Genomic DNA, 22455 nt, shown 5'->3' with positions numbered 1-22455 from the left:
TTAACTTTCTTTTGCACTACAATCTTGCACTACTCAGCTATTGTACACTTGTCTGTATTTATGGTTGTATTTATCATACACTGTTTACTCTGAGTCTCATGTGCTCATGGAATTTCATGGCACCCTGGAGTACGTGCCAATAAACGAATCTCAAGGATAGACAAGGTTTCAGTGTGTGAGGGTATCCAGAACTAGGAGATCATAGTTTTGGAGTAAGGGATTGCCCATTTATATTGTCGAAGTTAAAGTATTGCTTTCGTGGGTCTAAGATAAAATTCCAAAAGGTTATGATCCCCGGGGACTGCATCACTGAATTCAAAGATGTGATAGATTTGGGGTACATAGGGACATCTCCCCGCATCATTGATCATGACTTTCATTCTAACATTGGAATTAATGGTAATTTTATATTTAAATGTTTGAAGGTGCAACACTGGGATACATAAAAGGAGCAAAATATTTTAAATATTGGACAATAATGATTCCTGGAATATCATATGATTTTTTTCTATTTGGCTGTTGTCATTACTAATATTGTTTTCTTGTGATTTTTTTCACAGGGCACATTAAGCAAATCTGAATGGGAGGCTACAAGTAAGTATAAAATTAAAATGGGGCTGATCTGAAATTGTAAATGAGTTTTACTTCACCTTTCAGTTAAATGAGACCCAGTTTATATTGATATTCCTCTACTTAACACTTAAGGTATTGGAATATTACCAAACTTCTGCATGCTAAAAGTTTCCTTTCAATACATCCAGTTGGAAAGGAGGTTGTTGATCTTGGATTAACATTTAACTGCAAAAGGACTAAAGTTGCATTACTTAAAAAATCCGTGGTGCAGCTAGTTCTGCTGTAATACAACAGCCACATACCTAAGAAACACAGTGTAACAGAAAATCTTATTATAAAGCCAATCGTGTCAATGGGAAAAAAGGAGGTTGGAGGGTAGAGAGTTTCAGATGTTATTTTTCCTGCAGGATTTTCAAAGGTGTTTTCAATAGCATGAACTTTATTTTTGTTACTGCAAGCTAAAAGTACTAAAAGCCGTGTGTTAGATTGCTTAATAGAGTAACATTGTACAAGTGTCAATAGGCGCGATTGCTTGTCAATTTCAGTGGACATCCGTGGTGGAACTGACAGACTATTCTTAAGATATGTCTGATTACTGTGGGAGGTTGCATGAAGGCCTAGACTTTTGTTCCATGCTGGCTTTTTTTCCTGTCAACTTTGAAACTAACTTTAAAGTGTTTCTCTGTAATTCGTGATATGAATCAAGTTGTAACCAACTCCGCTGCGGAACACAATGTGGTACGTTATTCGCCAGTAGCATTATATCCAATTAGCATTATGGCGAGTGGAGCAAAGTTTAAAGGAGATGTGCAGTGTTTAAAATACACTGGCAGGTGCGGTCGTTGTGACAGATACGATAGTGGGGCTTAACTGGCTTTTAGATAGGCACATGGATATGCAGGGAATGAAGGGATATAGGTCAGATGCAGGCAGAGGAGGTTAGTTTAACGGCATCATGTTTGATACGGTTATTGTGAGGTAAAGGGCTTGATCCTGAGCTGTACCATTCTATATTCTCTGAAATGAGTTATAGTGGAACTACCTGTAATAGATGGGCAGTCATCTATGATAAATTTAGCAGGGACTGAAACTCTTTGTCTGCTGCTGCAGCCACTAGATGGCGTAGGTACTGTACAATAGAGATAAGGAATTTCTTTGGTCAGAGGGTGATGGATCTGCGGAATTCATTGCAGCAGATGCCCATGGAGGCCAAATCATTGTGTATTTTTAAAACTGAGATTGGTAGTTTCTTGATTAGTAAGGGCATGAAAGGTTACAGGAAGGCAGATGAATAGGGATTAGAAGGAAAAATAGATCGGTCAGGATCAAATAGCGGAACACACTTGATGGGCCGAATGGCCTAATTCTGGTCCTATATCTTATGGTCTTATGGTACAGTGCACATGTTCAAACAATACACAGTTTATTTGCCTCACACTGGCTCCACGTCTTCCTGTAATGGGCTGATCAGAACTACAGGCAATACGCCAAACGCAACCTAACCAGAGTCCTATAATACTGCATCAAGACTTCCTAACTCTTATACTCAGTGTGGAAACAAAGATCCACAAATGCTGGTTAATACATAGTGCTGGAGTGACTCAGCAGGGCAGGCAGTATCTCTGGAGAACATGGAGAGGTGACTTTTCAGGTCGAGACCCTTCTTCAGACCATCAGTGAGCCGACCAATGAAGGCAAGCATATCATATGCCTGCTTTACCACTATTTCCGTGTTGCCTCTTTTGGGGAGTTATGGACTTGTCCTCCTTCCGTTAATGTTAAGTGGTCTTGGCTTTAATTGTATATTATTAACATTCCTTTTTATATGTTTTCTTCTCAGGCATATACTTGGTTTTTGCATTTGAGAAACAGCCATAAGCAAAACCTCCATTTGCTTTTGGTGAGAACTTCGCTGGAAGCTGAGGCTGTGAAATTCCAGTAAAGTGACGTAATGGCAGAGGTTGATCTTTTGAAGATGGTTTTGAAGACAGTATTTTAAGAATGCCTGGTGGGCACGGAGGCTATTTTAGATTGTGGATTTAAGATGAAGTCCTTAGCGATCAGCTCCGAGCTGTTAGATGCACAAGGAACAATGTCTTGATGGAACATATCATTTTTATAACTTTCTTTGTACAATACTTATGTTTTAGTTGCAAGTAATTCTTTTTGTTAAAACATTTTTGGATACTGAACATTTTACATAGGATGCCTTTTCAAGAAATTGGAAAAAAAAGTTCTTACTGCTTCTTTGGGTTTTTAAATATATATGGGACAGGGCAGCATAGATAATTTTATTTGCTTTCTGTCGGAAAATAATCTGACATCAGTTAAAATTAATTACTTCGGCCATCTTGCAAAGTGATCAAGAAGTAGTTTTGATCCCTATCTCCCTGCATCTGCTTTAGTAATGGTCGAGTGGTTTTTCCATACGTGCTCTTTATCTGGATCAGCTTCGGTTGAAGTAAAACCATAGAGCATCCTGAAACTTCTTCACAATTCAACATAATCATGGCCTATTGAAAATGTATTCTCTGAGTCATTTATTTTTGTTTTATTTCCCCCCACCCCTCTCATAGTCATACGACACAGAACCAGGCCCTTCGCCCAACATGCCCAAGCCGACCAAGATGCCACATCAACACTCACCCTACTACTAAATCTTTTCCCCCCATACCTTAAACCGATGTCCTCTGGTTCTCAATTTCCTTACTCTGAGCAAAAGATAATAGACAATAAGTGCAGGAGTAGACCATTCGGCCCTTCGATCCAGCACCACCATTCAATGTGATCATGGCTGATCATTCACAATCAGTACCCCGTTCCTGCCTTCACCCCATACCCCCTGACTCCGCTATCCTTAAGAGCTTTATCTAGCTTTTTCTTGTATGCATCCAGAGAATTGGTCTCCGCTGTCTTCTGAGGCAGAGAATTCCACAGATTTACAGCTCTCTGACTGAAAAAGCTTTTCCTCATCTCTGTTCTAAATAGAGAGCTTTTCCTCATCTCTGTTCTAACCCCTTATTCTTAAACTGTGGTTCCTGGTTCTGGACTCCCCAACTTTGGGAACATGTTTCCTGCCTATAATGTGTCCGATCCCTTAATAATCTTATATGTTTCAATAAGATCCCCTCATCCTTCTAAATTCCAGTGTATACAAGCCTAGTCGCTCCAGTCTTTCAGCATACGACAGTCCCGCCATTCCGGGAATTTACCTGGTGAACCTACGCTGCACGCCCTCAATAGCAAGAATATCCTTCCTCAAATTTGGAGACCAAAACTGCACACAGTACTCCAGGTGCGGTCTCACTTGGGCCCTGTACAACTCTGTGCGTTTAGCCAATCTATTACTCTTATGATTTTCTACACTTCTATAAGATCAACCCTTGTCCTTCTGTGCTCAAAGGAATAAAGTCCAAGCCTGCTCTACCTCTCCCTATAGCTCAGGCCCTTGAGTCCTGGCAACATCCTTGTAAAGTGGCCCTCGAGTCCTGGCAACATCCTCTCCATTCTTATGAAAGTCCATTTTAACCTTTTCCTCAAAAACTACTCTATAGCTTTTGAAAGATCAAAATCATCTTCTTGGACCTTGGTTCCAACCTTGGGCATCGTAGGTCAATGTCCAATGCAGCAGCAGTGGGAAGATAACATTCTCCACATCATAAAGCTTTTGATTAATTTCTTGGCTGTTCTCTTTTCAGTTTTGCAATCTGCTGACAAGTAGATTTTATTCACCTTAACAAACATCAGATCCTTGTGGAACATCATGCCCATGCTCATCAATTTCAACTTGGAAAATTATTTATGACTTCCCTGTTTCCAGTAGAGTTCTTTACTCTTGTGGCCTTTCCATCTTAAAACCAGCTTCTCTAAAGTCAGTTCTTGTTTAAAAACATTTTGATGGTCTCAATGTAATATCTTGTGTGTTTTCCTTATGGAACACAAAGACAGTTAAAGGTAATGCAGTAAATTAATCGTGGTCAGGTGTCTGAATAAACAGCTTTTGTTTTCTCCCTATGAATGTTTCAAAGACATCTTCTACTTTTTGTTGAAGCAAATCAATATTAAGATCGGTTAATTATATTCTGTTACATTTCTTTTTGCCTCTTCAAAACTATTTCCTCATGGATAAATTTAACAGTTAGCTCTGTGATCATTAGTCTGTCTAACGCTCCTTAAAGGCAGAATGTTAGCCAGTCTTGCGGTACCCCAGCCTTGTCCAACAAAGATATTAATATATCTCTGCCTTGGCCCTGCCAATTTCTTCCCTTGTTTCCTACAATATCATATAATATAACAGTCTGTCATTTCTAGCATTGGTCTTTTTGGTGGTGTTGAGGTAGAGCTGCTACCTTGCAGCGCTAGAGACCCGGGTTCGATCCTGACCATGGGTGTTGTCTGTATGGAATTTGTACGTTCTTCCTGTGACTGGGTTTTCTCCGTGTGCTCATGTTTCCTATTACATTACAAAGATGTACAGGTCGGTAGGTTAATTGGCTTCAGTAAAATTGTAAATTGTCCCTAGTGTATCGGATAGCGCTAGTGTACGGGGTGTTTGCTGAGTTTTCAGGAGAGTGGATAGTTTTAGTTTTATAGATAGACACAGCATGGAAACAGCCCCTTCGGCCCACTATGTCTGCGCCAACCAGTGATCACCTGTATACTAGTTCTATCCTGCACATGCTTGGCACAATTTACGGAAGCCAATTAACCTACATACTTGCATTTCTTTGGAATGTGAGTGGAAACTGGAGCTCCCGGAGCAAAACCACACGGTCACCGGGAGAACATGCAAACTCCACATAGACACAACCAGTCAGGATCGATTCCGCGTCTCTGGCGATGTAAGGCAGCAACTCTACCGCTGAGCCACTGTGATAGGCTGTAAAAAAAAATCCTCGCTGAGAGGTGACCTTAAAGGTACATAAAATCATGACGGGTACAGATAAAGTGGACGGTCGGTCTTTTTCTCAGGATAGGGGAGAATAAAATTAGAAGAGATTGGTTTAATATGAGGAGAAAGATTTAAAAGGGGCATCTTTTTTTCAGCACAGCGGATAGGTATGTGGAAAGAACTTCAATACTAAGTGATAGATGAGGGTCCAATGACAGTGGAAACAAGGAACTGCGGACACTGATTTACAAACTAGGCACAAAGTGCTGGATGAACTCAGTGGATCTGGCGGTATCTCAGGAGAATATGGATAGATGGTGTTTTGGGACCCTTCCACAGACTGATTGTGGTGGGTTTGGGGGGGGGGGGGGGAGGAGAGAAGAGAGGCTTAGGTAAAAATTGTCCCTAGTGTGAAGGAACGTGTTAGTGTATGGGGTAATGGCTGGTCAGTTCAGACTCGGTGGGCGAAGGGCCTTTTTCCGTGCTGTGTGTCCAAAGTATGAAAATGACTGCTGAGAAAGGCATGTCATATTGTGTTTCTGGTATATATGAATAGTATATACCTAAGCCATGCCTTTCTAAATACAGGTAAATCCTGCTCCACAGAATTGTCTCCATTAACTTTCCCACCATTGATGTTAGGCTCACTGACCTGTAATTCCCTGCCCTATTTCTCTAACGCTCCTTAAAGGCAGAATGTTAGCCAGTTTTGCGGTACTCCAGCCTTGTCCAACAAAGATATTAATATATCTCTGCCTTGGCCCTGGCAATTTCTTCCCTTGCTTCCCAACAATATCATATAATATAACAGAACAGAACAGTACAGCACAGGAACAGGCCCTTCAGCCCACAATCTTTGTGCTGAACATAATGCCTAGTTGAACTGATTTTGTCTGCCTGCAAATGATCCGTACCCCTCTGTTCCCTGCAAATCCATGTGCCTATCTAAAACCTACTTAAACGCCACTATCGGATCTGCCTCCACCACCACTCCTGGTAATACGTTCCAGGCTTCCACACTCTGTGTAAAAATAGACATGAGTTGCACGTGTCCATTATATTTCCCCCCTCTCACCTTATAGTAATGCCCTCAAGTGTTGGACATTTCCACCCTGGGGGGGGGGGGGAAAGATTCTGACTTTCTATCCTATGTATGCCTCATAATTTTATATACTTTCTTTCTATACTTACTATATTCCATCTTTTGTAAGCTTCATCTGGTAGAAATCTTTTCTGTCCATCTCCTCAACTGCCAAATCCCATTTGAGGTTCTTCTTTGAGGGCTACAAAACACACACTTTTGGAATGAACTACATTAATGCTCTGTGAAGGAAGGAACTGCAGATGCTGTTTGTATACAGAGGATAGGCACACAATGTTGGAGTAACTAAGTGGGTTAGGCAGCATCTCTGGAGAACATGGATAGGTAACATTTTGGGTTGGGAAGGACCCTTCAAGGGTCTGAAGAAGAGTCCCAACCCAGAGATGTTGCTCCAGCACTTTGTGTCTTTTTTTATGTAAAGGAGCATCTGCCGTTCCTTGTTTCTTCAGAATTAAATGACATAGGTGGATAGGTTTTGCAATCTGGAGGGATATTAGGATCCTGAAATAAATTATCAAAGCTTCAGAAATCTCCAGGGAAAAAGCCAAAGAAGGTTAAGACAACAATGTGCAAAGAAGGAGGTTCTGAAGAAGATGTCTTGACTCGTCACCTATGTACGTTCTCCGGACCTGCTGCGTTACTTGTGCAAAGACAGCATCTTATCCACATCACATTGGACGAATGTTGTTTGTTGATCCTGGGCCTTTACCAGGGAATTATCTTTTCAATACTTTAATAAATGGTGAATCTGTGCCACAGAAGGATCTGGAGGCCGTCAATAGATATTTTAAGGTGAAGATTAATAAATTCTTGATTAGTATGGGTGTTGGGGATAATGGGGAGAAGCCAGGAGAATGGGGTTGAGAGGGAAAGATAGATCACTCATGATTGAATGGCGTAGTAGACTTGATGGGCCGAATGGCCTAATTCTGCTCCAATAACCTATGAACTTATGAAATGCACCATGAGGTGCATGGAAAAGAAAAACAAATATTATTTGTGCAGGTGTTGCTCATAAACTGAAGATAATTAAATAACCATCTGTGCAGGAACAAGGAACAGCAAATAATTCTGCTAATTTAGCTGCCTTAAATAATTAGGTCTTTGCAGAATGCCAATGGGCCTGAAACTAATGATTCGCTTGCTAATTACTTAGACTAATCACAAGAGAAGGAGATAGTGAATGGATCTCAAAAACTGATTTTCACTTAAATGATTTTAAGAATAACGACCATGAGCAGGATCTTGTGGGACTGCTTAAAACAAAAATACCTTAAGATGAAGATAAAAAGGAACTGCAGATGCTGGTTTACGGAAAAGACATAAGGTGCTCGAGGCAGCATCTCTGGAGAACATGGATAGGTGATGTTTTGGGTCGGGACCCTTCAGACACTTGTCCGCCGCCAATCCGCCAATGAAAACTGGAATGTGGTCTCCCGAGAACGGGTCTGAAGAAAGGACGCGACCAGAAACGTTGCCTATCCATTGGGTTGCTGCCTGACCTGTTGAGCTACTCCAGCATTCTGTGTCTTCCCATGTGGTCTCCTGACTTCCCTTCTCTGAAGTCAATGAATCACTCCTCTGCGTTGCAACCTTTCCATCTTAGAGTCAGTGTGGAAATAGGCCCTTTAGCCCATACCGACCAACCTGTCCCATCTACATTAGTTCCTGCATTTGGCTCATATCTCTCTAAACCTGTCCTATTCCAACTTTTAAAAGATGTGATAGTACCTGCCTCAACTAACGTCTCCCAACAGCTCATTCCATATACCTACCACTCTTTGTACCCCTCAAGTTCCTGTTAAATCGTTTCTCCACCCCTCACCTTAAACTTATGTCCTCTGGTTCTTGATTCTGTAAATTGGGTTGCGATCTCCAGTGAATGGTCTCTGTTTAATTTTCCAAATACTCACTTTATGCCCTAAAATTTGACATTAATTAGAAATCGATGGATAGGAAAGGTTTCTCGGTTTCTCTGGGTTCTTTTTCAGATGTACGATGAGTACGCTTGACTCCATTTTCCAATCAGTTTGGTTAATCCTCCAACCACTTTCAAGTCTGTCTAATGCGCAGTTGCAGATGAATCAATATCTGCTTCAAGTGAATGGTGGGAAGATTAAAAACCATAGATTCCAAACACCTCATCTCCCCTGTTACCTTGGCAGAAAGCGATAATATGAAACCATGGCTTGAGGTACTGCTTTTTCAATGAAGAAATGCAACAATTCTACACTTGTGGTTCACAGGGCTTCTATACATCTGCCGTTTCTTATATCCACATTTTAATAATGAATTCCACTGAATCTTAAATCTTTAAGCAAAACCTCAGCTGAATATAAACATTTAGGAAAATCATGAGCGTGGTAAATCCTGGAATCCATGTTGATTGTGACAGTCTTTTGAAGTCGAGTATTTGAGTGCGGCACAGTGGCACATCGGTAATGTTGCTGCCTTAGCGCCAGAGGCCCGGGTTTTCTCCTGACTACGAGTTTTTTCTGGGTGCTCCGATTCCCTACCACCCTCAAGATGTGCAGGTTTGTAAGGTAATTGGCTTCGGTACAATTGTAAATTGTCCCTAGTGTGTACGATAGCGTTAGTGTACGGGGTAATCGCTGGTTGGTGCGGGCTCGGTGGGCCGAAGGGCCTGTTTCTGTGCTGTATCTATAAAGTCTATTGTATTGGATTTGTCATTTGTTATTTCTCTACATTGCAATTTGTTTTATCAGGCAACAAAGCCATCCTACCAACAACTGGTGTGCGGTTCTGAGCTATCTCAATGAGGACCCTCAGACTATCTTTAATCGGACTTTACTGGACTTTATCCTGCACTAAGTGTTATTCCCGTTATCCTGTATCTGTACACTATGGACGGCTCGATTGTAATCTTGTTGTCTTTATGCTGACTGATTAGCACGCAACGAAAACGTTTTCGCTACCTCGATAGACATGACAATAAACTAAACTACTAGGAGTGTAGGAGGCAGACAGGTGGCCTTATAAACGATTATAAAAGTATGGGGTGCAAATTATCGGATAGATGGTCATTCTGTTCCCTGGGGAAACAAAGTCTAAAACTAGAGGGCATAGGTTTAAGATGTGAGGAAAGAAATTTAAAGGAGACCATTTTCACATAGAGGGTGGTGAATATTTGGAACGTGCTGCCAAAGAAGGTTGCCGAGGCAAATAAAATTAGAACGTTTAAAAGGTGTTTAGTTTCAAGGTTACCTGAAGGGCAAGTTAGAAACATAGATGCAGAAGTAGGCCATTCGGCCCTTCGAGCCTGCACCCCCATTCAATATGATCATGGCTGATCATCCAACTCAGTATCCCATACCTGCCTTCTCTCCATACCCCCTGATCCCTTTAGCCACAAGGTATTAAGTGGGAGACGGGGAATTTTCAAATGAATTAAAACATGCAATTACCACGATGTATAAATTTAAGTATTATAAAATTATAAAAAATAAATTATGTTTTTTAAAATTGAGAAGTAAAGTTTAGGAATGACAAGGTATCAGTCTAAAGACCAGATTGTAGATGTTTCACAAACTTACAACCCAGTGATATGACCGTTGAATTCTTCTATTTTGGGTAACTCCATCACCCTCCCCCTCTCCCTTAATCCCCCACATCCGTTCCCCTTCTCCTCCCCCTCCCCTGTGCCCCACCTAGACTTGCACCTATCTCTCTTTCCCTCCCCTTCCTCTACCTTCACAATTCACAACTCTTTTGACTCACACCTTCTGTCTTTCCATCTCTGGCCTTTCCCCAACCATCTGCTATCAAATAGCGCTCCTCAGCTGAATCGACATATTAACCTGCCAGGCTTTGTACTGACCCTCTTTTCCTTCAACTTTCTCCCCCCCCCAACATTACAATCAGACTAAAGAAGTGTCCAGGCCCAAAATGTCACCTATTCGAGTTCTCCAGAGATGCTACCTGACCCACTGAGTTACTGCAGCTGTTTTGTGTCGTTTTTCAAGGTGGATCGTACTGTTGCTCTAATGCACAGTGCTGGAGGAACTCAGTGGGTCAGGCAGTATCTGTGGAGGGAATGAACAGATGGCACGTCAGATCAGTCTGAAGGGTCTTGACCCGAGAAGTCATCTGCCATCAGTCTGAAGAAGGGTGCTGACCCAAGATATCTGTCCATTCCCTCCACAATTGCTGCCAGACCCGCTGAGTTACTCCAGCACTTTGTGTTTTGCTCAAGATTCCAGCATCTGCAGTTCCCTCCGTCTTCATGCTGTTGTCATTACTAACCTTATTCTGTGTTTCTGAGATGTGTGCAGCAGACATAGGCAGCTTAACCAGTCCCACATGACCTGTTTACACATAATACTTCACATCAAGAGGCAAAACGAGATCTCAAAACGAGACACACAGCCTCTGTCCCGAGCAAAACCTGCCCAGCAGTTACTCATTGTTGAAAGAATCACAGATCAGGAGAACAGGATTTGTCAGAAGAATGTCTGGTGACAGAATACCAAAGAAAAAGATTTAAAGATGCACTTGGAACACCCCTGGAGAGATTCATATTGACACATGGCTTTGGAAACAACAAGCATTGAATAGTTTTAGTTTACGTTTTAGAGATACAGCACGGAAACAGGCCCTTTGGCCCACAGAGTCCATGCCGACCATCTGTTACCCATTCATACTAGTTCCATGTTATCCCAATTTTGCATCCTACACACCAGAGGCAATTTACAGAAGCAAATTAACCTACAAACCTGCACATCTTTGAGATATGGGAGGAAACCGGAGCACCAGAGAAAACCCACGTGGTCGCAGAAGAACGTACAAACTCTGTACAGACAGCACCCGTAGTTAATGGTTCACTGGTGCTTTATTTATCAAATGCACTGAGGTACAGTGAAATTCTGTTTTGTATACAGTTCAATACAAGTATCATAATACTTAAGCATTTAGATACATTTTAAAACAGCATCTCAGGTACAGTACAAACGTATAGCAGTTACAATTTGTTTCGTTGGGTTATTGTTTAAATTAATACTGACTAGCTAATTAAATTATTGCATCGTATGGGAGGCGCATTCCCAATCTCGTTGTACCCCTGTACAATGACAATAAAGATATATTGTATTGTATTATATTGTACTACACTGAGACAATATACAGAGTTGCCAGTTTGCTGCCATTTTCAAGTCCCAGTTGTACCTGCTGGGTTCTTGACCTGACCATGAAGGCCCGTTGTCCTGGCGGTGGCTGGTCGATCTGGCCTCTCGGTCCAGCCGAGCCCCAGGCTGTTGCAGGGCCTTCAGTGGTCCACTCCACCATTGAGGCAGTGCACACCCTCCTGCAGCCAGGCTGCTTGCGTACGACTCCTTCCACTGTGAGCGGGCACGTTAGGCCTTGCAGGCAGGTTGCCGGTCTGTGGTGCAGGCCCTCCCTCCACAGTGGGTAACAAGGGGCTCACTGAAGACCTTTGAACTATCTTTAATCAGACTTTATCGGAATTCAAAGTTATATCTTGCACTAATCTTAAGAATTTGGGAGATTGTGTGTATCTTCACTGAGGAAGATACACACAATCTCCCAAATGTTCTAGGGGCCGGAGAACCTAGGGTGATGGAGGAACTGAAGGAAATCTACATTAGGCAGGAAATGGTTTTGGGTAGACTGATGGGACTGAAGGCTGATAAATCCCCAGGGCCTGATGGTCTGCATCCCAGGGTACTTAAGGAGGTGGCTCTAGAAATAGTGGAAGCATTGGAGATCATTTTTCAATGTTCTATAGATTCAGGATCAGTTCCTGTGGATTGGAGGATAGCAAATGTTATCCCACTTTTTAAGAAAGGAGGGAGAGAAAAAACGGGTAATTATAGACCAGTTAGTCTGACATCAGTGGTGGGGAAGATGCTGGAGTCAATTATAAAAGACGAAATTGCTGAGCATTTGGATAGCAGTAACGGGATCATTCCGAGTCAGCATGGATTTACGAAGGGGAAATCATGCTTGACAAATCTACTGGAATTTTTTGAGGATGTAACTAGGAAAATTGACAAGGGAGAGTCAGTGGATGTGGTGTACCTCGACTTTCAGAAAGCCTTCGACAAGGTCCCACATAGGAGATTAGTGGGCAAAATTAGGGCACATGGTATTGGGGGTAGGGTACTGACATGGATAGAAAATTGGTTGACAGACAGAAAGCAAAGAGTGGGGATAAATGGGTCCCTTTCGGAATGGCAGGCAGTGACCAGTGGGGTACCGCAAGGTTCGGTGCTGGGACCCCAGCTATTTACGATATACATTAATGACTTAGACGAAGGGAGTAAAAGTACCATTAGCAAATTTGCAGATGATACTAAGTTGGGGGGTAGTGTGAATTGTGAGGAAGATGCAATAAGGCTGCAGGGTGACTTGGACAGGTTGTGTGAGTGGGCGGATACATGGCAGATGCAGTTTAATGTAGATAAGTGTGAGGTTATTCACTTTGGAAGCAAGAATAGAAAGGCAGATTATTATCTGAATGGTGTCAAGTTAGGAGGAGGGGGAGTTCAACGAGATCTGGGTGTCCTAGTGCATCAGTCAATGAAAGGAAGCATGCAGGTACAGCAGGCAGTGAAGAAAGCCAATGGAATGTTGGCCTTCGTAACAAGAGGAGTTGAGTATAGGAGCAAAGAGGTCCTTCTACAGTTGTACCGGGCCCTGGTGAGACCGCACCTGGAGTACTGTGTGCAGTTTTGGTCTCCAAATTTGAGGAAGGATATTCTTGCTATGGAGGGCGTGCAGCGTAGGTTCACTAGGTTAATTCCCGGAATGGCGGGACTGTCGTATGTTGAAAGGCTGGAGCGATTGGGCTTGTATAAACTGGAATTTAGAAGGATGAGGGGGGATCTTATTGAAACATATAAGATAATTAGGGGATTGGACACATTAGAGGCAGATAACATGTTCCCAATGTTGGGGGAGTCCAGAACAAGGGGCCACAGTTTAAGAATAAGGGGTAGGCCATTTAGAACGGAGATGAGGAAGAACTTTTTCAGTCAGAGGGTGGTGAAGGTGTGGAATTCTCTGCCTCAGAAGGCAGTGGAGGCCAGTTCGTTGGATGCTTTCAAGAGAGAGCTGGATAGAGCTCTTAAGGATAGCGGAGTTAGGGGGTATGGGGAGAAGGCAGGAACGGGGTACTGATTGAGAGTGATCAGCCATGATCGCATTGAATGGCGGTGCTGGCTCGAAGGGCTGAATGGCCTACTCCTGCACCTATTGTCTATTGTCTATTGTCTATTGTAATAGCGGGTAGGCCATTTAGGACTGAGATGAAGAAAAACTTTGAGATGAAGAAAGCAGTAGAAGCCAATTCACTGGATGTTTTCAAGAGATAGTTGGATATACCTGTTAGGGCTAACGGAATCAAGGGATATGGGGAGAAAGCAGGAACGGGGTAATGATCAGCCATGATCATATTGAATGGCGGTGCTGGCTCAAAGAGCCAAATGGCCTACTGCACCTATTTTCTATGTTTCTAAATGTTGTACCCTTTATCCTTTCTCTGTGAACTGTGGACGCCTTGATTGTAATCATGTATTCTGACTGGATCGCACACAAACAAAAGCTTTTCGCTGTACCTCGGTACACATGACAATAATAAACTAAACTTAACAAAGAATTTTACAGTGGAGCAGGAGACCAACCTGTCCATTTTTGAATTAGAAAGTTAATTGCATACTCTTCATCTCCTGTTTACATTTATCGTTTCTTCTAAAAGGCTGCCAGCAACAATTCGCAATGATTTAGTTGATTTAGTGTCTTTTAGTTTGAGAATATTTTGCAGTAACTCAGTGGGCCAGGCAACATCTCTGGAGAACATGGACAGGTGACGTTTTGGAACGGGACCCTTCTTCAGACGGATTGTGGGGGTGGGAAGAAAGCTTGAAGAGAGGAGGGGCAGGATAGAAACATCGGATAAAACATGTACACAGGTGATGTGGGGGTGATAGGCAGATGGTTGAAACAAAGGCCAGAGATAAAAACAGAAGGTGTGAGACAGACTGTGGAAGAGTTGCAACTTATGAAGCCAGAGGAGGAAGGAATGTAGGGGGGTAGGGGGGGGGGATGAGAGAAATCGGAGGGTGCAGTGGGGGAGAAAGGGGAGAGGCAGGGGGTTGATAAAGGTTACATAAAATTGATCATTCAATGTTCATACCGAAGAAAGACACAAAATACTAGAGTAACTCAGCGGGCCAGGCAGCATCTCCGGAGAAAAGGAGTAGGTGAGACTTTTCGGCTCAGAACCCTTCTTCAGACTGAAACGCTGGGTTGTAAACTACCCAAGTGGAGTAAGAGGTCCTGATAATTAATCTGATGGCTTGCTCCCCTACCTTGGCGAATCCTTGTATCTTGTATCATGAACACTAACCGTGACTTATACAAACAGAGGCTGTGTTTGCTTTCAATTTTTTTGGATGGAGACGTGGGGGAAAAAAATCGGTTACTGAAATAGCAACAGTTTGTCTTAAGCCAGCGAACTCAGGAAGGGACAAGTCAAACCCAGTTCAAATGTCATCCTGTATCTGATTGTCCTTACTGAATGGAACCATCCTGCAGGGAGGAAGAAGAAAGATCTCACGATTCTGTTGCAAGAGAGTGTCTTCGATGTAGAAAGTGATTCTGAGTCATTCTGAAGCCAGAAGGTATTTTTTTTTTCCGGGAAAGATTATGAATTGTAGCTCATGAAGTGTCTGTGAGAGTCAACAGGTATCCCGCTGAGCAGATGCCGGGCAGAGGGGAGGTGCAACACATACCTGCCTGCCAAGAGCTGGCTGGTGGCAAATCCCTCGGCTGCCTCACAAACTCCACCAAGAGGATTTCTTGCCTTTCTCCCAGGTTTAAAGAAAGGAGAGAGCGGGCTGCGTGAAGATGGCTGGGGAATGGACTAGCAGCGGTTAACAACTGATCGTAGAGTGAGTAGCTCCCCTCTTGTTTCTCCTCTCTTGTTTCAAACACACATATATATATATATATATTTTAACCATTGCAACTGAAATATTGATGCCCGAGCTGAAAGTATTTGATGGTTCTGTTCAGGATATTGGAATTTTATTTCCAATGTATTTCACTGGGTGGCAACAAAGCCGGAGAACGGGTCACCTTATTTATCTCCAAATGATGCCGGGACAAGGAGGACAGACACCTTTTGGTCTTGAGCTACAGGTGGGGGAGGGTGTTCCTTTCTCTGAACTGGTCGCAACAACCCAGAGAGTTACACGGTTGTAAATTAACGCCAGCTTCACAATTCCGGGTCGATCCAGACTCCGGGTACTGTATGTACGGAGATTGTACGTTCTCCCCGTGACCTGCGTGGGTTTTCTCCGGGCGCACCGGTTTCCTCCCACACTCCAAAGACGTACAAATGTGTAGGTTAATTGGCTTCTGTAAATCGTTCCTAGTGTGTAGGGTGGACCTTATGCACGGGGTGATCGCTGGTCGGCTCCAGTGGTTTGCTCTGGTGATTTTAGGTACATATCTTTGCTTTTGAGTATTTGTCCTGTAACGACAAAATCAGTGATTTAAACAGAAACTCGATGGCCTGTGCTATAGTGCAGGGCAAGCTAGGACTTTATTCCTTGGAGTGCAGGAAGCTGAAGGGTGATCTTATAGAGATGTATAAAATCACGAGGGGTATGCATAGGGTGAATGCCCAGGGTAGAGGAATCAAGAACAGGAGGACATAGATTTAAGGTGAGAGGAAAGTTCATAGGAAGCTGAGGGGCAACCTTTTCACCAAAGGCTGGTGGGTATGTGAAACGAGCTGCCAGAAGAGGTAGTCGAGGCAAGTATAAGAAATATTTGGACAGGAAAGATAGACACAAAAAGCTGGAGTAACTCAGCGGGACAGGCAGCATCACTGGACAGAAGGAATGGGTCACATTTCGGGTCGAGACCCTTCTTCAGAAACGGCACCCATTCCTTCTCTCCAGAGATGCTGCAGATGAACTGAATTAAATGAAATACTGTCCTCTTGCCTGCTATTTACATCAATTAATTTTGATGGGCTGGTGTACTTGGACGGAGTTAACTTGGCTCAGGCGCTGGGCAGATTGCCCAGTCCAGGGGCTACACTGTCTGCTTGGACAGGAGTTAACCAGATTGGGAAGCCACATATCCAGCTCCCAGTCCCAGCGTTCATCTCATTAGGCGGATAAAACCCATCATGTCCAAGAAGATCTGCCCCACCATCTGGCTGATGTCACATAGTTCCTCAGGCAAAGCTGGAGAGCCTTCCTCCTTGTGTGGGAAGCAACTGCAAATGCTGGTTTAAACCGAAGATAGACACAAAAAGCTGGAGTAACTCAGCAGGACAGGCAGCATCTCTGGAGAGAAGGAATGGGTGGCGTTTCACAGAGTGCTGGAATAACTCAGCAGGACAGGCAGCATCTCTGGAGAGAAGGAATGGGTGGCATTTCACAGAGTGCTGGAGTAACTCAGCGGATCAGGCAGCATCTCTGGAGAACATGGATAGGTGATGTTTCACAGAGTGCTGGAGTAACTCAGCGGGTCAGGCAGCATCTCTGGAGAGAAGGAATGGGTGGCATTTCACAGAGTGCTGGAGTAACTCAGCGGGTCAGGCAGCATCTGTGGAGAACATGGATAGGTGACGTTTCACAGAGTGCTCGAATAACTCAGCTTGACAGGCATGATGTCTGCATAGATGGAATAGGTGACATTTCGGGTCAAGACCCTTCTTCAGATTGCACAATCTCAGACTGAAGAAGGATCTCGACCCAAAATGTCAACCCATTCCTTCTCTCCAGAGATGCTGCCGGGCCCGCTGAGTTACTCCAGCATTTTGTGTCTATCTTCGGTTTAAACCAGTATCTGCAGTTCCTTCCGACACATTTGGACAGGAAAGGTTGAGAGGGATAAGGGCCAAACGTTGGAAATGGATGTGGAGAGGATGTTTCCACCAGTGGAAGAGTCTAGGATCAGAGGGCACAGGCTCAGAATAATAGGACGTATCTTTAGAAAGGAAATGAGGAGGAATTTCTTCAGTCAGAGGGTGGTGAATCTGTGGAATTCGTTGCCACAGATGACTGTGGAGGCCAAGTCGATGGATATTTTAAACGCGGAGATTGACAGATTGTTGTTTAGTACGGGTGTCAGGGGTTATGGGGAGAAGGCAGGAGAATGGGGTTAAGAAAGAAGGACATATTAGCCATGATTGAATGGTGGAATAGACTTGACGGGCCAAATGGCCTCATTCTGCTCCTATGACTTATGAACTTATGAAATGGGACTCACTTCAATGGGGCATTTTGTTTGACATGGACCAGTTGGGCCGAATAGCCTGTTTCCGTGTTGCATGACTCCCTGACACGAATTTTCCTGTTAATGAATGATAATACATAATGGGAGTGTACAGGAGGTCATATTTTCCTCTCATCCTCTCATAATATTCCTCTCATGACGTTTTACACTTCTATTAGATCACCCCTCATCCTCCTGCGCTCCAAGGAATAAAGTCCTAGCCTGTTCAACTCTCCCTATAGATCAGACCCTCGAGTCCTGGCAACATCCTCGTAAATCTTCTCTGCACCCTTACACAAGTGCAACAGGTAAAGTGAAGAGAAAAATACCAGAGTGCAGTATATATAGTTTTCATAGTAGCGTTAGTATTGTCAGTACAGCTAGAAATACTGATAGACTGCCAAACGGAATAGAGCATTAAAAGAGTAGAATGATGATAGTATTCTTCTTCTTATCGAGTCCACATCACAAGATTAGAAATTGTTCAGCCAGAGCTGAACACACTTCTCGGCATCTGCATGCAATGGCGTCTTGTGCTTCTTGTGCGTAGTGGTGGAAAGATTAGTGGAAACAGCGCTATGACGTGAACGCTCTTTCCTTGACCCCATGATAGGATTAGATGTATTAGATGATAGTAGATCCTCCTCCGAGACCAGGACTCAATGAGCCGCCAATCTCCAGCGCCATCTTGGAGCCTGGTCTTGGAGTCTATCCAGGATAGTGGGGAGGGCCAGAGAATGAGGAGGAATTAACTGTGTTGAGTGTAAACCCACATCCCGGTCCTACTACTGAGGGTGCAGACACCAATTCCTTGGGTCTCCTTTACAGATTTTAGTTGAGAGGTTAGGGATACAGCATGGAAACATGCCCACCTAGTTCACGCCGACCAGCGATCACCCCTTTGTGCTCGTTCTATGTTATCCCACTCTCCTCCACCCCCGACACACGAGGGGCAATTTAGAGAGGCCAATTAGCCCACAGATCCGCATGTCTTTGGGTTGGTGGGAGGAAACCGAAGCGCCTGAAGGAAACCCACATGGTCACAGGGAGAACGTGCAAACTCCACACAGACAGCATCCAAAGTCGGGATCGAACCCGGGACTCTGGCGCTGTGAGGCAGCAGCTCTACCAGCTGCACCACACATATTTGCACGAGCAGGGCATAGAGAGAGATAGGGAATTAATGCAGGCAAGTGGAATTAGTGTAGATGGGCATGATGGTCAGCATGGATGTGGTGGGCCGAAGGGCATGTGTCTACGCTGCACAACTCCATGACTGTATGAAATCTGTCTTCTCTGCTGGGTCTGGCATAAATTTGACTCCAGACCCACCAATATAGCTGACTTTCGGCCGTTATGGGGCGGAGAATAAATATCAGCCTTGGCAGAAATTCTACGCACTGCAAACAAGTAGGAAAATAGCAGAGCCTCTGGATTTAAAGCCAGAACAAACTCTTGTGTAAAACCTGATTGGACATTCAATTAAATATCACAGAGGGACACAAAGTACTGGTACTCAGCAGGTCAGGCAGCATCTCTGGAGAAAAGGGATGCATATAAACCAGCATATGCAGTTCTTTGTTTCTACAATTCAAAAGTTCATATGTTCATAGGTTCTAGGAGCAGAATAGACAATAGACAATAGACAATAGGTGCAGGAGGAGGCCATTCGGCCCTTCGAGCCAGCACCGCCATTCAATGTGATCATGGCTGATCATTCTCAATCAGTACCCCGTTCCTGCCTTCTCCCCATACCCCCTGACTCCGCTATCCTTAAGAGATCTATCTAGCTCTCTCTTGAATGCATTCAGAGAATTGGCCTCCACTGCCTCCTGAGGCAGAGAATTCCACAGATTCACAACTCTCTGACTGAAAAAGTTTTTCCTCAACTCAGTTCTAAATGGCCTGCCCCTTATTCTTAAACTGCCCCCTCCCCCTTGTTCTGGACTCCCCCAACATTGGGAACATGTTTCCTGCCTCTAACGTGTCCAACCCCTTAATAATCTTATACGTTTCGATAAGATCTCCTCTCTTCCTTCTAAATTCTAGTGTTCGGCCCATCAAGTCCACTCCGCCATTCAATTATGGCTGATCTACCTTTCCCTCTCAAACCTATTCTCCTGCCTTCGCCCCATAACCCCTGACACCCTTACTAATCAAGAATCTGTCAATCTACGCCTTAAAAATATGCATTGACTTGGCCTCCACAGCCGTTCAGTGAAACATGTTTCTTTTCTTGACAAAGGCAACGCCTGAGGTAGATTGAGCCTCTCCCTCATCGCGCATCCCCTGGTGAAGGCGGCAGAGGATGGTGGCGCCCCTCTAGCCCAGGAGTCGAGGATGAATATTACGGAGGTATCCTTGAAGAGTCTAACTCTGGCCGGGGGGATGACGAACAGAAGTAAGAGCTCCACCGCCTTGTGCAAGCAAGTGTCTGTGGCCCTGGAGGTGTTCCTGACCTTGGGCATCATCAGCCTGCTGGAAAACATTCTTGTCATCGCCGCAATCATTAAAAACAGGAACCTGCATTCGCCCATGCACTTCTTTGTCTGCAGCTTGGCGGTGGCGGACATGTTGGTCAGCGTCTCCAATGCGTGGGAGACCATTGTGATGAGTTTACTCAAACACAGGCACCTGGTAGTCAAGGACAGCTTTGTCAAGCAGGTGGACAATGTGTTTGACTCCATGATCTGCACCTCCGTGGTGGCGTCCATGTGCAGTCTCTTGGCCATCGCCGTGGATAGGTACATCACCATATTCTACGCCCTGCGCTACCACCAGATCATGAGCGCGAAGAGAGCTGCCGCCATCATAGCGGGCATCTGGGTGCTATGCATCAGCTGCGGCATCATCTTCATCCACTACTCCGAGAGTGCCACCGTCATCATCTGCCTCGTCACCTTCTTCTTCCTCATGCTCCTCCTCATGGCTTCCCTCTACATTCACATGTTCCTGCTGGCTCGCTCCCACGCTAAGCGCATCGCCGCCATGTCCAGCTTCAACTCCATCCACCAGCAGGCCAGCATGAAAGGTGCCATCACCCTGACCATCCTGCTCGGTATATTCATCATCTGCTGGGCCCCCTTCTTCCTGCACCTCATCCTCATGATCTCCTGCCCCGGCAACCTGTACTGCGTGTGTTTCATGTCGCACTTTAACTTGTACCTGATACTCATCATGTGCAACTCGATCATCGACCCGCTCATCTATGCCTTCCGCAGTCAAGAAATGCGGAAGACCTTCAGGGAGATCATTTGTTGCTCTGGGTTAAGGGCGGCCTGTGGACTCACAGGCAAATAAGATGGCAGCGAGCGAGAGGAGCTGGCTTTCAGAGCTTCCCAACGCAAAGTGTAATGGAAGTGTGGCCTAACGAAGATTTGATACAGTTTTAGCATAACCCTACCTACCATCTACTTTCTCTAGGAGTAAGTGTGATTCACACTTTTTAACAGCCTTGCTAACATAACTGGTGTCTCTCAAGTGGTGCAGCTGGTAGAGCAGCTGCCTCACAGCGCCAGAGATCAAGGTTCAATCCTGACCTCAGGCGCTGTCCATGTAGAGTTTGCGTGCTCTCCCTGTGACCGCGTGGGTTTCCTCATGGTGCTCCCGATTCCACCCACATACCAAAGACATGAAGGGTTTGTAGTTTAATTGGCCTCAGTAAATTGCCGCTAGTGTGCAGGGTGTGGATGAGAAAGTGGGATAACCTAGAACTGGTGTGGTCGGGTGAATGATGGTTGGTGTGGACTCGGTGGGTTGAAGGGCCTGTCTCCATGCTGTATCTTTAAACTCCAATGAACTTGCTGTGCTCCCTGTTCATCCCACCAGCAAATATCACCTTATCTTGATTTCATAGCAACCCGAGGGGCAACTTTTTCACACAGTGAATGGTGGATATATGGAACAAGCTGCCAGAGGAGACATTTGTGGAAGGTACTATAACAACATTTAAAAGACATTTGAACAGGTATGTGGATAGGAAGGGTTTAGAAGGATTTGGGTCAAATTGAGAACCAAGGAACTACACATGCTGGTTAATGCACAAAAGGACACAAAGCGCTGGAGTAAGTCAGCAAGGCAGGCAGCCACTCTGGAGAACATGGATGGGCGATGTTTCGGGTTGAGACAGGAGCCCTGTCCGAAGAAGGGTCTTGACCCGAAACATTATTTATTCATGTTCTCCAGAGATGCTGCCTGACCCACTGAGTTACTCCAGCAGTTTGTGTATTAATTAGTAAGATAGTTGATGCATTGGTTTTCAATTTCCAAAACTCATTAAAATCGAGAAAGGTTTTGATTAAAATAATGCAATTTTTAATTACGTTTTAGAGTGAACGGTCACATTTGAAATGAGGTGTCTTAAACTTAAACAAATCAGTTTTGTCTGGTGAGTTATTCAATATTTAAAGTTTTGGTTTCAGAAGATTAAGCAAATGTAGTTTTTTTTAACTTGCAAAAGGAAGGAGCCAAAAGGAAGGAAGTTGTGGGACAATCGACTACTGCCATTGGTAAAATAGCTGGAAAGGGCAGTTGTTCTTATGAAGAAAGGTAAGGGTTGAATATTCTTAGGTTTAGAGAGTGAAAGAACTTGACTGAAATGTTTAATTTCAAGACATAG

At 44.1% G+C, this 22455-nt stretch overlaps 2 protein-coding genes across 2 annotated transcripts in view; both read left to right on the top strand.

The window, feature by feature from the left end:
• Positions 1–4582, top strand: part of rnmt (RNA (guanine-7-) methyltransferase) — a 32238-nt gene extending 27656 nt beyond the window's left edge. The window contains exons 9-10 of the mRNA XM_078398055.1: positions 561–594; positions 2414–4582. Of these exons, the coding sequence (XP_078254181.1) occupies positions 561–594; positions 2414–2451 (72 nt within the window). The 3' untranslated portion in view covers positions 2452–4582. The remainder of the gene's footprint in view (positions 1–560; positions 595–2413) is intronic.
• A 10801-nt stretch (positions 4583–15383) lies between these two features.
• Positions 15384–21151, top strand: LOC144593195 (melanocortin receptor 5-like). The gene is made up of 2 exons (XM_078398684.1): positions 15384–15493; positions 20083–21151. Exon 2 carries the CDS (start codon positions 20178–20180, stop codon positions 21135–21137), a length of 960 nt encoding a protein of 319 aa, XP_078254810.1. The 5' UTR covers positions 15384–15493; positions 20083–20177; the 3' UTR covers positions 21138–21151.
• Positions 21152–22455: the final 1304 nt, after the last annotated feature.

The sequence above is a fragment of the Rhinoraja longicauda genome, chromosome 4 (genome assembly GCF_053455715.1).
Source record: "Rhinoraja longicauda isolate Sanriku21f chromosome 4, sRhiLon1.1, whole genome shotgun sequence".
Lineage (NCBI taxonomy): Eukaryota > Metazoa > Chordata > Chondrichthyes > Rajiformes > Arhynchobatidae > Rhinoraja > Rhinoraja longicauda.
Note: the sequence above shows the minus strand (reverse complement) of the source record. Positions and strands in the feature narration are given on the sequence as shown.

What these genes read in the sequence shown, in the direction of transcription:
- LOC144593195 (XM_078398684.1), top strand. Translation starts at nt 20,178, where the DNA reads ATGAATATTACGGAGGTATCCTTGAAGAGTCTAACTCTGGCCGGGGGG.